The 13,948-nt window shown below is 42.7% G+C and overlaps 1 protein-coding gene across 1 annotated transcript in view; it reads right to left on the bottom strand.

The window, feature by feature from the left end:
* Positions 1 to 500: 500 nt before the first annotated feature.
* Col28a1 (collagen type XXVIII alpha 1 chain) overlaps positions 501 to 13,948 on the bottom strand; it is a 154,307-nt gene continuing 140,859 nt past the window's right edge. Inside the window, exons 34-35 of the mRNA XM_051151944.1 lie at positions 2,544 to 2,724; positions 501 to 699 (exon numbers count right to left, since the gene is read on the bottom strand). Of these exons, the coding sequence (XP_051007901.1) occupies positions 527 to 699; positions 2,544 to 2,724 (354 nt within the window). The 3' untranslated portion in view covers positions 501 to 526. The remainder of the gene's footprint in view (positions 700 to 2,543; positions 2,725 to 13,948) is intronic.

The following is a 13,948-nucleotide window of genomic DNA, read 5'->3' as shown; positions in this document are numbered from 1 at the left end:
AGTGAATTTATTCAGATGTATTTCTCTCTACTATCACCACTTTGGGCTAAATTGCTAACACCCCTCACCATCCCAGCACTCACACTTAGGCATTCTCACCACTTCCAGTGTTCAAGCCCAAACCCTTCCCCTAACGAGCCTTTTTCCACTCACATGGCCGCGATGGTGCTGTAAGAGTGGGGTCACAGGCAGGGTGGCATTTGATCTGTCGTCATATGTATACCAGGATGGACAGGAATCAGGACCACACCCCAGGTTGGGAAGCAGATGAAGCCTGTCTTGTAAAGTTATGCAGGTGAGTCCAATCCCTGATGCTCGCATCCTTCTGCTGGGCGGCAGCAGCTGATGAGCTGCTGAAATCATGGGAGCTTTAGCTTTTTCCCCTGGGCCTACGCTATCCCTTGGTGGCTGTGAGAACTATGGCATTTATGAACCATCCCCACTTAGTGTGCGCTCAGATGTAGTGCGATACTTGTACTGGGCTCTTTCTAAACCTCTGATTGGAGCATGTTAGTGTGCTTGTTCGTCATCGTTTAATGCAGGTCTCTTGACATTCCTTTTCACTGTGGAATCTGTTCCCTGAGCCGTTGCAGCCACTGAACCAAAAGCGAGCACAAGAGTTGACGTGCTTGTCATAATACCATCGAACCACGTAGTCGCCACAGGTGCCAGGGTTCAGGGCTTCCTCACATCTTGGATCTAGGGAGAAAAGATGGTGGCAGTTACTAGAAGTTCTTCTCTCACTGAAAACATCAGGGGAAAAAAACCCAAAAGCTTTGTGAAGTAACATAAACTTTTTATTCTTAATGCATACTAACAGACCAATTGAGAAAAACGTGGTTCTAAATTATTCAAAGAAGGTTCTCAATTACCCCAAAAGATCTGCCTTTCAGCTGGAACTGTACCAGTGGTTATCCATTTCCTTGAAATCAAGTCTTTCATTTTTATGAAACCCCACTGTAGGAACCAGGCCCGACTGGGCTGCCTGCCTGTCTTGCTGTTTCATGTCCTGTTTCTAGCAGCTTCCATGTCTGTGTTTATCTTGGTTAGCTAGTCATGTTTACTGCTCTGAGAATGCAACCCTCCCATCCTCGAGACTTTTCCTCCTGTTTGCAATCACCTCTTGCGGGATTTCACCTGGGAGGAGGATTCCTGTTTTGCTGCCTATAAGAAGGCTCTTTGGAACTCTGGAGGGGAATGAGAATAATAAACCGCTGCCGCTGCTGCTGCTCTCTTAGCACGAAGGGCCCGCTGTGTTAGTGTGTGTGTGTGTGTGTGTGTGTGTGTGTGTGTGTGTGTGTGTGTGTGTGTGTGTGTATGAGTTAAATCTGCAGTCCCTTGCCCTGGACTCAGTACCGTGGTGGCGCGGGCACCACACCCCACTAAACTGCACATTTCCAAGAAGGCCTAAGTAAGAAGTCATTAATTAATACCTTTGGGGTATTAGCTGATAGGAGGATATGGGATTCTTTAAATCCCATTAAATCACTAGGTAGCCCAGGCTAGCCTTGAACTTGTGACGAGCCACCCTTCACCTCCTGAAGACTGGTATTACAAAGATGTAGTGCTGTGAGTAGCACAGGACTTTTATCCTTTACATTAGATAACACACGAGTGTCAAAGGGCAGTCTTGATATTACAGCTCTCTTTTTAAAGGAGAACTGTCGCAAGGACCCAAGAAGACAGAGCATGATTTTTTAACGCCAGTTACAAAGAACTTCAGGAGTTCACCCCCTTTAGGAAAGCCAAAACAATAGGGCCATGTTGTGCAATTTAATTGATGTCTCTGATTTATTAGATCCTTTTCATTGATCAACCATGCCAAATACATGGATCCTTATTTTCTGCTTGAAGAAATTACCCCAAGGTAGGAAAAGACAGACAAACAGAAACCAGGTGCCTGAGACTTGTTCTCTGAGAGATGATTCATGTGCCATAAGCTTCATGCAACTCTGCAACAAAGCCCCTTCACTCCAACTCCCTTAATTGGTTCCTCAGGTTTGGAGCCTGTCTCAATATGTTTTCCAAAACTGATTCCTAAATTTACTTCTGCCATGAAGTTTCCTTAAGCCTAATGGAGAAGAACAGATTTCCACAACTGCTACAATAGCTAAACAGCTGATAACAGTGCAATCTGTTTTCAAGTCCATCCAAGCATCTGTTGGACTTGGATGTTGTCATGTTTGTGTACATTGCAAAGTATACATAGTGACGGATTAACACATAGAAAACATGATGCTGGGTGAGAATCAGAATTATATAACCAAGGGTCAAAAACCCAGTATCTACATTTGTGAAGAACACAGCATAGCAAACAGGGAACACAATCACTTCTAAGACATTCAGGTTAAAACCTGTGCTGTAATAGTTCCATAACCACATTTACTCCCCAGGCAGCAGCCTCTCAACTTCCACGTGACCCAGCCAGAGCTTGCTAATGTCTTCCCTATTAAGTTATAACACTTCTTGTGGAGGAGACTCGAGAGACCACTCTTCTTGCCAGCTGCTGTAGATGCAGCAGCTGGGTGAAAGACGTGTCTTACCTTTGTACAGAGATTTTTCTGACTGTAAAATCAAATTGGGATTTGGAGTTCTTGTTCCCATGCCCTCAGGGCTGCTGAGCAATGACTGAAGTGTACTGGTGGCCTCAGGTAGGGTTGGGACAGCCAAGTCAGTCAACGTGGAAGGTGCATTCTCTTCATTCTGGCCTCTAGAGACATTAAACTACACACATACACACACACACACACACACACACACACACACACACACACATACACACACACGGGAAGGAAAAAAATTAATGTTACAATTTTTTGTTTCTGATAAGGTCAACTCAACAAAGTTGCTGATTTCTTGGGAACCATAGAAGAGCTGTGTTTCCTAGCTGTCCAACGCGGACTATTTCAAATAAAGCTCACAAAATCATATCCCAGGCACGACTAGTTAAAGATCGACTTTCCTGCCACTTTGTGTGGGTTCTAGTGTGTACACACTCATTGCCTACATCTGGGTATAGCTGTTCTTCTGCTGAGAACTTCCAGGGAGATTTGCATGCAGGGCATGAAAAATGTGAAACTGGAAAGGCATGGTCTTCATTCTTCTTTTAGTATGTCTATGAATAAGAAAAATCAACACTGATTTAGCATCTTATGGTCTTTTTCACTTCATTTCCTAACGCAAAAGCTCTTAATGAGATATTCCAAAATATCCACCTAGAATTCAATGAGTTTTGGGGGCAGAGAATTGCAACAACACACAGAGGACAACAAACTCTAAATGAGAGCACGTTGGCATCCCATTTGATCACTTGCTCAATCCTAGCTGAAGCTCTGTGCCTTCTTTTACCCAGAGCCCGAGTAGTGCCCACTCTTGTAGGGTGTTTAGCTTCTACGAAGCTCTGAGAAATGTTTGATCGCCAAAGTACGTGAGATCATCACCCCAAAAGCAAAATTTTAGCAACACTTTCAAGTTTCTTCTCCATTTATGATAAGTAATGAAATGAGCAAGGTACTTTAAAGAAAAAGTCACGTTAGTTTTCTGAGTGTTATCAAGAGCTAGGCAAGTCATTTGTATTAAAAATTGGTACTGGGGCTCTTTATTTTCTTGATGCTCAGCTATATGGAGTGGAGTCAGCCACTCAACCTCAATCCTAGCCCAATATTTTTACTATGGCTCACTCATTCTCCTGCTTTTGTATATTTTAGTAAATAAACCTATGTACTAAATGAAGTAGTTTTCCCCATGCTTTCTTAACCAGGGATGCCAGCAGACAGTGAGCACGGCCACCTACCATCATTAGTTGCCCTGTTATCTACTGGTTTACAGCATTTGATTCCATATAGACATGCATGCCAACACAGGCACACATGCTCACAGGTCCTATGGAGGGAGCACACTGTAATCTGACTACTTATGTATGCGCGTTTCATGGTTACTAAAGTACTGCCAGGTGAGTTCAGAGCAAATACTTCCACTACCATCAGTCCTCAGGAGCTTCTCACTGGCTCCAAACACAGCCTTTGGTAACACTGTGCATCCCTTGCAGTTCCTGCCTTCAAAGCGGCCTTGTGTCTGGTTTGAGGTGCAGCATCTCTTACTTTCTTAGAATAGAATACCGTAAGGGTACCAGTCCTCTGATGGGAAGGGAGAAAGGTCCTGACCCAGGGAAGAAGCACTGCTGTTTTCTGCCTCCCTATAGCCTCTTTAACTGACACTGTATCAAAAGAAAAGCCTCTGGCAGCCATCTACATGGGAAACAGAGAGTCTCTGAGGTGAGTGTCCCTTGCTCTGGGCCGCATGATTTCCTTTAAAAAATGACCTCTGCCTTTGAATCTTTACAGAGCTCAATTCCTGGGGCTGGAGAAGTTCCTCTTGTCTCCATGTAGAAATGCCTGTTTGCTTTCTAAATCACATGATCATTTGGGAATTCCACAACTGTACCATGATCTCATATTTCAGAATAAACACAATTAACTTTCTTCTAGAAATGAAAATAATTTCATCAATCTTCTGGCTCAGTAAAGTTTGAGACTATTAAACAAATGGGTAATTGTCATGGTTGGCAATTTAAAATTTGTTCTTCCTTCTCACAAAAGCAAACATGTTTGCTGAAAGGGATTTCAGAAAATAATGGGCAAGCAAAAAGAACAGAATAGAAATCAGAAGCCATTCTACTCACAGATAATTACTGTTGATAGATTTTTCCCTACTCTAATTTTTGTCCTATGTGAATACATTTTTAACAAGAAAAAAAAAATTCAGGCTGAGACTGATAGTCAGTTGGTAGAGTGTTTGCTCAGCATCTTTGAAGCCCTGAGTTTAATGCACAGGGGATCCAAAAGACAACTAGCTTAGTTTGGTTTCCCATGCTGCATGCTAGTTTTCTTAACATATAGTATCAACACTGCACATATTTCACTGTGACAATACACCATTTGAAATGCTTAATAGAAATGATGATAATGCCCCCGTGTGTGTGTGTGTGTGTGTGTGTGTGTGTGTGTGTGTGCACATGCACACGCGCCATACTAGGGACTGAACCCAGGGCCTTGCACTCTTACCACTCAGCCATATTTCCAGCCCTCTATTTCTTTTTATTTCGAGAGGTCTCACTAAGTTGCCCATGCAGGCCCTGAGCCGTTCCGTAACCCAGGCAAGGCTTGATCCTTGGTCACCCTGCTTCTGTTTCCAGAGTAGCCAGATGATAAGCCTGCACCAGGAAGTCCAGCTTACAACGGCCTTTTTTGAAATTCTTTTCTATTCTAAACCTCATGGCTAATTGTTGCGTTGCATACAGATACGTATGCTTCTCGGGCAACACCCTTTCCAAATGTGTTTGTGCTAATTTGCACACTCACTAGGAATATCTTTCTTCAGTAGTCATCACTTGCTACCTATACCTATTATGACTGAAAGTAGATGGCTGCCAGTTTGGCAGGTGAAAATTTCTGCAGCTGGCCTTCAGAGCTGTGGCCCAATCTGTCTTCTCTACATACCATGGCCACTATTTTCCCCAACCATAACCTACAGCTCCTTCTTACTCAGTCCGCCACAATAGCTCAGAATCAGCCATCCTACCACATTAACTCGCTCTCATCTCCTTCTAGCCCCCACATGTTCCCCTCCCCATAATTTGCTGCTCTAGAAACTCAGTCCTTTTCCTTCATCTTGTCGCTCCTCTCCAAAGTTATCATTTCTAAGGAAGCTGCTCAAGCTCCCTTGCGAGCCTCCCATGGAGTCAGTCACTTCCTGCATGGTCCTCTGTGTACGTGTGTCGCTCACGTTAATAAGCTTCTGTTTATTTTTACTCATATCAGTCTGTCTCCTGTCGGTCAGATTTGCAGAGCCCCAGCCAATGAGCCTAAAAAAAACTAGAGGATGAAGAAAAATGTTCTTTCCCCACAATTTCACATCATGTCATGGTTCATGAGTGTCTTACTTTCATTACCTGTTGCTGTAATAAAATACCCTGACAAAAGCCATGCAAGGAAGAAAGTGTCTATTGTAGTGGAGGTGAAGTCAAGTGCAGGGAACTTGAAGCAGGTGGTCTCATCATAACACAGTCAGGAGCAGAGAAGAGTGAATTAAGGCATGCATGCTAGTGCTCAGGTTGCTCACACCTTAGCTTTCCATCCAGGCCTCTTTCCAGGTGAGTCTAGATTATGCCAAATTGACAATCAAAACTAAACATACACAGTATATGCATCAGAAGGGCAGTTAACTTATACCACTGATTTTCTTCCCTCCCTTAAACCTGAAGTCGTAAGCCTGCCCGCCACTCTGTCCATTTCCACTCCATCACGCTGCTCAAAACCAAGTGCAGATGGAAGACTGGGGAAACAGAAGGATCCAGAGGGTCCTAGAAACCTACAAGAAGAACATTATGATGGGTGGATCTAGACTCAGGGGTTTTGCTCAAACTATGACACCAGCCAAGGACAATACATGCAGTAAACTTTGAATCTCTACCTGTAGGAACCAGGCCTGACTGGGCTGCCTGCCTGTCTTGCTATTTCATGTCCTGTTTCCAGCAGCTTCGGTGTCTGTGTTTATGTTGGTTAGCTAGTCATGTTTACTGCTCTGAGAATGCACCCCTCCACTCCTCGAGACTTTTCCTCCTGTGAGCAATCACCTCTTGAGGGATTTCACCTGCGAGTGGCATTCCTGTTTTGCTGCCTATAAGAAGGCTCTTTGAACACTGAATAAAGGCTGCTTCCGCTGCTGCTGCTCTCTTAGCATGAAGGACCCGCTGTGTTTGTGTGTGTGTGTGTGTGTGTGTGTGTGTGTGTGTGTGTGTGTGTGTGTTAAATCCGCAGTCCCTCGCCCTTGACTCGGTACCTCCATACCATGGTGGCGCGGGTGCCACATCTACCCAGATCTAGCCAATGGACAGGACATTCTCCACAGTTGAGTGGACAATGAGGACTGACTTTCACGTGAACTCTGGTGTCCCATATTTGACCACATCCCCTGGATGGGGAGGCCTGGTGGCACTCAGAGAAAGGATAGCAGGCTACCAAGAAGAGACTTAATACCCTATGAGCATATACAGGAGGAGGAGGTCCCCCTTAGTCACAGATATAGGGGAAGTGAGTAGGGGGAAAGTGGGAGGGAGGGAGGAATGGGAGGATACAAGAGATGGGATAACAATTGAGATGTAATATGAATAAATTAATAAAATATTACAAAAATAACCCAAGTGCAGAGCTAGAAAGTTGGCTCAGTGGTTAGAAGCACTTGTTCTTGCAGAGGACCTGGATTCGATTCTCCGCACCCACAGGGCAGCCTCAGCCATCTACAACTCCAGGCACCTGGGGAGCAATTGGCCCTCCTCTGACTTCCAAGGGCTCCAGGTGTTCACATGGTTCGTACACATACATGCAGGCAAAACACTCTTATACATAAAATAACAAAATACATAAATCTATCCCCCCCCAAAAAAAAGCAAGTACACCGACTGCTGTGTTCGGACACTTCCCAACAGGGTAGGTCACATGGTAGATGTCTCCACAGCCCAAACCTTCAAAGGTGTTTGTGCTTCTCTGGGTTCCTCTGACATGGACTGTCCCTGGTGGGAACCCTTCTTCCCAGGTCCATCACCACCTACATACTGAAATTTATTTTCATTCCATGGCTTCCTGACAAGCTTGAGCTTGGGCTGCCCTTCTCCTGACTGACTGGGCCTTTCACAGAGGTAGAATGCAGGACTATACTCAGCTTAAAGCCTCCCATATTTTGAATGTCCATTCATCATAAAAATAACACAAGAAAACTTAAAAGTCATTTTTTAAAAAGATGACATATATCAAATAGATGCATCTCCACATTATAAATAGACTTTGAAGCTGAAGAAATAAAATACACACACACACACACACACACACACACACACACACACACACACACACACCTTCATTCACTGAGCGTACATGCTAAGTTTTCTGACTCCATATCTGCAATATTTCTTCTAGGCCAGTTTTTTATATGCTCCATACCTTGTTTTCTATTCTGTGGGATAGAACACTTTGCACTCCAGGGGTGATAAGTCAGCAGCAGCAACAGCCAGTGTTTACCCAACAATTTCATATTCTAATAACTAGCTGTCTCCTAGGTTTTGCTGACAAATTGACTTTCTCACCACAATGAGAGCATTAACTTTGTTTTCTAAACAAGTAAATTGGCATTTGGCCAATATGAGCACATCTGTAGATGTGACTTAGTTATGACCCCTTATGGATAATTCGTTCTCACTCCGGGAAGTCAACTTAACTTTGTATCAGTGAAACTAAACAATAGGCTCGTTCTGCTGTCTTTGAAGTTCTCAGTGCTGTTGACTATAGCCTTCGGATAGGGCACTTTGTCATAGTCAAAATAACGCAATACAGCAGCCTACAAAAGTTTACTATTATAACACTCAAAGAAAATACAAACAGAAGAGAAAGGAAGGGGAAGAAAGAACTGGTTTGTGTGTGTGTGTGTGTGTGTGGGGGGGGACGGGGTGCTTAGTGTGCGTGAGAGAGAGAGAGGAGCCCCTGAGAGAGCTGAAAAAGCATACAAGTAGAAGGGTGGAAATTTACCTTTAGACACATAAGGATTCAGCAATTAGCTAGTCCTTGGTGGCCTTTCCGCAGAGGCATATTAGAGGCTGTAACTTGGCTTCAAAGGACTTCTACAAAATAAGGGACTACATCGAGAGGGAAGAAGGTGAGATATGAGAGAGAATCAGAGGAGAGTGAGGAGAGAAAGAAAAGGAAATGGGGGAAAGTGAGAGAGGGAAGGACTAAAAGAGACAGCGCCATACAGACAGAATGAAAGGCCAAAAATACAAGAGAAAGAACAGAAGACACTGGTGTAGTGAGAATTCTGGAATTTTGATTTCTTTAAAAACAGAAATGCTGCAGGGCATGGTGGTGCACACCATTAATCCCAGCACTTGGGAGGTAGAGGCAGCCAGATCTCTGTGAGTTCAAGGCCAGCCTGATCTACAAAGAAAGTTCCAGGACAGCCAGGGCTATTACACAGAGAGAAACCCTGTCTTGAAAATCCAAAAAGCAACCAAACAAACAAACTGAAATTTTATAAGAATGTTTCCATTTTAATCCTGGGTGTAGGGATATGGGGATATAGGTATATGAAGCAGCTGACTATGACTTGCCTCCAACCAACCAACCAAACAAACAAACTGAAATTTTATCAGATTTTTTTTTTCATTTTAATCCCAGGTGTGGGGATATGGGGCTTCTTCGAAGCAGCTGGCTATGATTTGCCTCGTGTTGTAGCAGAGGTGTGGTTGTGCCAGCTGCAGATAGTTCCTGCGATTGAGTGCCACATGAAATTCTCAGAATTTTCCAGAAGGTGTGTAAGTAGAACTTCAGTAAGTAGCGTGGGTGGTTGTTGATCATTTGAGGAATTGGTTGCCATTAGTTAGTTGTTGTGCTCAAACAAGAAACAAGAAGAAAGAAGTAGAGTCAAGGATCTCCATCTTTCTCTCTCTCCTCTTTCCTTCTTTCTTATCGAGTGATGGGTAAAACTTGGGGGACAAAGGGTGGGGAAAAAAAGCCAACAAACCAAAACTTAGCTAAAGCCTGTCTACACACTAGCCTAAAGGGAATAACTTTATTATGAGAGGATAGATCTAAATAGGAAATTAGCAAAAGAGCCATGTGAATTCAGAAACAGTTTGCCTGTTTTTAAGATGGGTAAATCTGAAACCTGCTTCCTGGGCAAGGGCAAAGTGTCTGGTAGGGTGGAGAAGCCAAGTCCCAACCTGGACCAAGTAGAAAGAAGCGTTGAAGAGCACGGGTGGAGGATTAAATAGTGTCAGGTCAGAGTTGAAGACGAAGCCCAAGCTCAGATGAAGCAATACTTTCGGTCCCAGTGTCAAGTCTTAACCTGATCAGGACTGCACTTCTCTGAGAATGTTCCAGTAGAAGCTAGGCATGTCGGCTCAAATCTGTAATCACAGCACACAGAAGGCTTCAGCAGGATGCCTGCCCTGGATCTGAGGCCAACCTATGGGGCATAGTGAGTTTCAGGTCATCTCAGACTATAAAATAAGCCCCCGTCTTAAAAAACAAACAAAAATCCCTGTTGGAGCATGGTTCAGCAATGGCTTCTTTGGGTGAACTTGAGAGGAGGTGATGAGCACAGGGAGAAGGGGAAGTAGAGACAGACGCATTCGGCTATTGCAGAGGATGGCACAGCACATGGATGCTGATCTACACTGATGCAGAGGATTCATAAAGACTGCAGGCTGCCTGTGAAGACATCAGGATGATATTAGGAAGAGGGAAACTCTTTCTTGCTTCCTCCACCACACCTCCTCTAGCTGGTAACAGAGCTACCCCTGGGGCTCATCCCACACTAGCTTGGCTGTGTCTGTCATCTGGTTGCTAGGAAACCATTATGTACAGAAACCCCGCATCCTCCTTCTTCTCCAGGGAAGAAGTGGTCTGGCTGTCAGTTATCTAAGTTATATGCCATTGAATATTTTTCATAATAAAAAAAGAGAGCTTTATCAAAAGAGTAGATAAGATTTCATTCCTTTCTACTTCAATGTGTGTGTGTGTGTGTGTGTGTGTGTGTGTGTGTAAAGAATTCTGTATGAGACTACTTCAGGTGGATTACTCCTGTGCATGGACACTAATTGTTAATTCATTTAGAATCATGAAAGGTAACTTCACCCAGGAAATGAAGATGTTTATAGAATTAATGGGCCATTCTTGGAAATAATTGTTGACCTGATAAGTTGGTGTCTAGTTGCTTTCACTGCCATGCTCTCATTTATACCATGAAAGTCTTAACCCAACTGTCCAAACCAGAAAGAATAAATAAACATTAAGTGTTAACATTATTAATGCCAGCATATATTTTAGGAAGCATCTGCAATAGAAGATTGTCACATTTTGTGAAGTCCTTATTTATCCCTCTCAGTTTCCCTCTTGTACCCTGTCCCCACTTAACCCTTCCTGTTCCATTACTCTCACTTAGCCCTTTATACCACCATGTTCTATCTCCCCTTCCTTGAGGCTCTCCCCCACAGCCCCTCACTAATTTGCAGGCCTTTGTGGATATTCCAAATTTGGAATGCATGTATGTGCAGACTCAAAGCTACCATCCACAAATGAGAGAAAACATGTGATGTTTGTTTTTCCAAGTCGTAGTTTCCTCACTCAGAATGATAGTTTCTAGCTCCACTCTTTATCTGCAAACTCCATTTTTCTTAACAGCTGTATAATATTCCATGGTGTGAATGCACCATGTTTTTCTTATCCTATTCATCAGGCTGTTTCTATTTCTTGGCTGTTGTGACTAGGGCAGCAGTGAGCATGGATGAGAAGGTGTCTCTACAGGAGATATAGAGTTTGTGTATATGCCAAAAAATGGTATAGTTGAATCATATGGTAAACGTACATCTAGATTTTTGAGGAACTTCTACATCAATTTCCATACTGGTTGCACTGTTTGTACTCACACCAGCAGTGAGTCTGTGTCCTCCTTTCTGCACACCCTATCCCAGCAATTGTCATATTTTCTCTTCTTATTTTTTAACTTAGCTGTTCTGACTAGGGTAAGAGAAAATCCTAAAATAGTTTTAATTTGTATTTCCCTAATGGATAAGCATTTTTGAACATTTCTTAAGTGTTCCTCAGCCATTTGTGTTTCCTCTCCTGAGGTTTTTTGTTTCCTTGATACTTTGTATATCATAAATACTAGCTCTTTGTAAGATATATGGCTGATAAAGGCATTTAACCATTCTATAAGCTGCCTCTTCAGCCAAACCTTGGCTTGGATGTCCTCGGCTATACAGAAGCATTTTAGTTTCATAAATTCCTTTTTATTAGTTGTCAAGCCAGGTTTAGTGGCGTGTGCCACCTTTCTTTAGTTCTAGCACTCCAAAGGCAGACACAGTGAGATATCAGTAGAGTTCAAGGCCAGCTGGTCTAAGCAATGAGTTCCAGGACAACCAGAGACTATATCGTGAGACTCTATCTCAAACAAACAACAAAACAAAACAAAACAAAACAAAAACTTGTTGGTCTTAATCCCTGTGCTATTGTGATCCTAAAATATTTTTATGTTTACAATTTTTATAATAGTGCAATTGGTATTTTTTATTCAAGAAAATCTTCAGATTTTTTTCTTTTAACCCAATAGCTGGTATAGCATTTACTTCATCTGTCTACTATGTGTAAAGCAAAGCATAATTTTAAGTCATATATAGGGCCTAATGTTTAATTAGATGCAGATGAAATCCTCAAGAGATATCAATTAATTAGGAAAGTTAAGGCACATACATGCATGCATATGTAATTATTAATAATATAACATATAATAAATTACAAGAGAAAACATAAATTACCCCAAGGAGAGGGACAGATAGCTTCCCTAGACTGGTTTATGAGAGAAACAGCAGAGGCTTGCAAGTTATGGACCAGAAGATCCTTCTATGATCCTCATCTCTACACATCCCATTCTCAGATATTTAGAACACGTCTAAATCAGGACTGAGTCTCCTTCCAAACGGAATGCTTTTTTTTTTTTCCAAATGGAATGCTTAAAAGTTAGATTTTTTTTTTTTTTGAGGTATACGTCATCAACTTGTATTTCACACTAAAGTATAAATAATTCATTCCAATTTTTTTCCCCTAAGATTTTGGTAGAAGGAAAAGTAAGAAGGAATGACAGAACTAGGTATCTGAATGAACTTACAAAGGACACAATAAAGAAGGGAATAACAGAGAGGGGGAGGGAGAGAGAAGAGAGAACAAGAGAGAGAGAGAGAGAGAGAGAGAGAGAGAGAGAGAGAGAGGGAGGGAGGGAGGGAAGGAGGGAAGGAGGGAGGAAGGGAGGGGAAGAAGAGGGGAGTTTGCCTACATGATGACATAGCCTAGAAAAACTTGAGAACAATTCTGTCTCAGCATCTGGACACCATGACACGGATGAAAAAATGCTTTCTCTTGTAAGAGTTACCTCAGTCATGGTGTCTGCTCTTCACAGAACAGAACGGTAACTAAGGCAATAACTATCTATGTATACACGTAGTTATAATAATTCATTTCTGTGTATATGCATCTATCTTTATTCAATGGGATTTCTCAGGTATCTCAAAGGTTTAAACTGAGTATGAATGGACATTTGTCTGCTCAGACTAAATAGTTATCAGGAAACTCATTGCTTACAGAGTCTTCTCCTAGAAAAACCTATGGATGCAAGGGCATTGCACAAAGTTCACACTCGTTGCAGGTTTCCACTGTTTCACAGTACCCATGGAAAGACTTAACCTATACTCAGTTCTGGTCCATGTGGTAGCTGTTGTATAAATCCAGATGTACTCTTTTGAGGTCTCCCTACCCCCACCCCAGCTAAAGCGCTTCATCTGTCATGATCTGTTAAAGTCACTTGTCTTTCTGGGTGATCAGGATTCCTGGACTACCACAGCAAAGGCATGTGGTCTTACTGTTCCTCATTCTTACAGTAACATATCCGTGGATGCAACTAAAGCACTTAGCACGGTATAAACAAACCCATTATCTTCCTTTTAAAAAGGAGGCTCCCCCACAGTCTAGTATTTCTGTCTATCTTATCTCTAAGCTGAATCCCCACAATCACACCAAATCCCACCCCCTGCTCTAACCTCCAACACAAAAACCAAATTCTACCAATGCTACCTAGGAAAAGCTTCCCACTCGACACCTCTTTATTTCTACTTTCCCTGCTTATCTTGTATATAGCCCCATAATCTCTCACCCAAACTGTTACACATCTCATATCCCAGCCTCCAGTCTCCTCCTCCTGTCCTCCTCTGATCTTCCACCCAATCACGGCCGTATGACATTTGCTTTACACACAGCTACCACCTGAGAGCCTGTGGACAAAGTTCAAACTCCACGGCATGACATACAAAACCATTTATAATTAGTTCTCAAAGACCTGTCCAGCTTTA

Source organism: Acomys russatus, chromosome 10 (assembly GCF_903995435.1).
Source record: "Acomys russatus chromosome 10, mAcoRus1.1, whole genome shotgun sequence".
NCBI classification, from domain to species: domain Eukaryota; kingdom Metazoa; phylum Chordata; class Mammalia; order Rodentia; family Muridae; genus Acomys; species Acomys russatus.
Note: the sequence above shows the minus strand (reverse complement) of the source record. Positions and strands in the feature narration are given on the sequence as shown.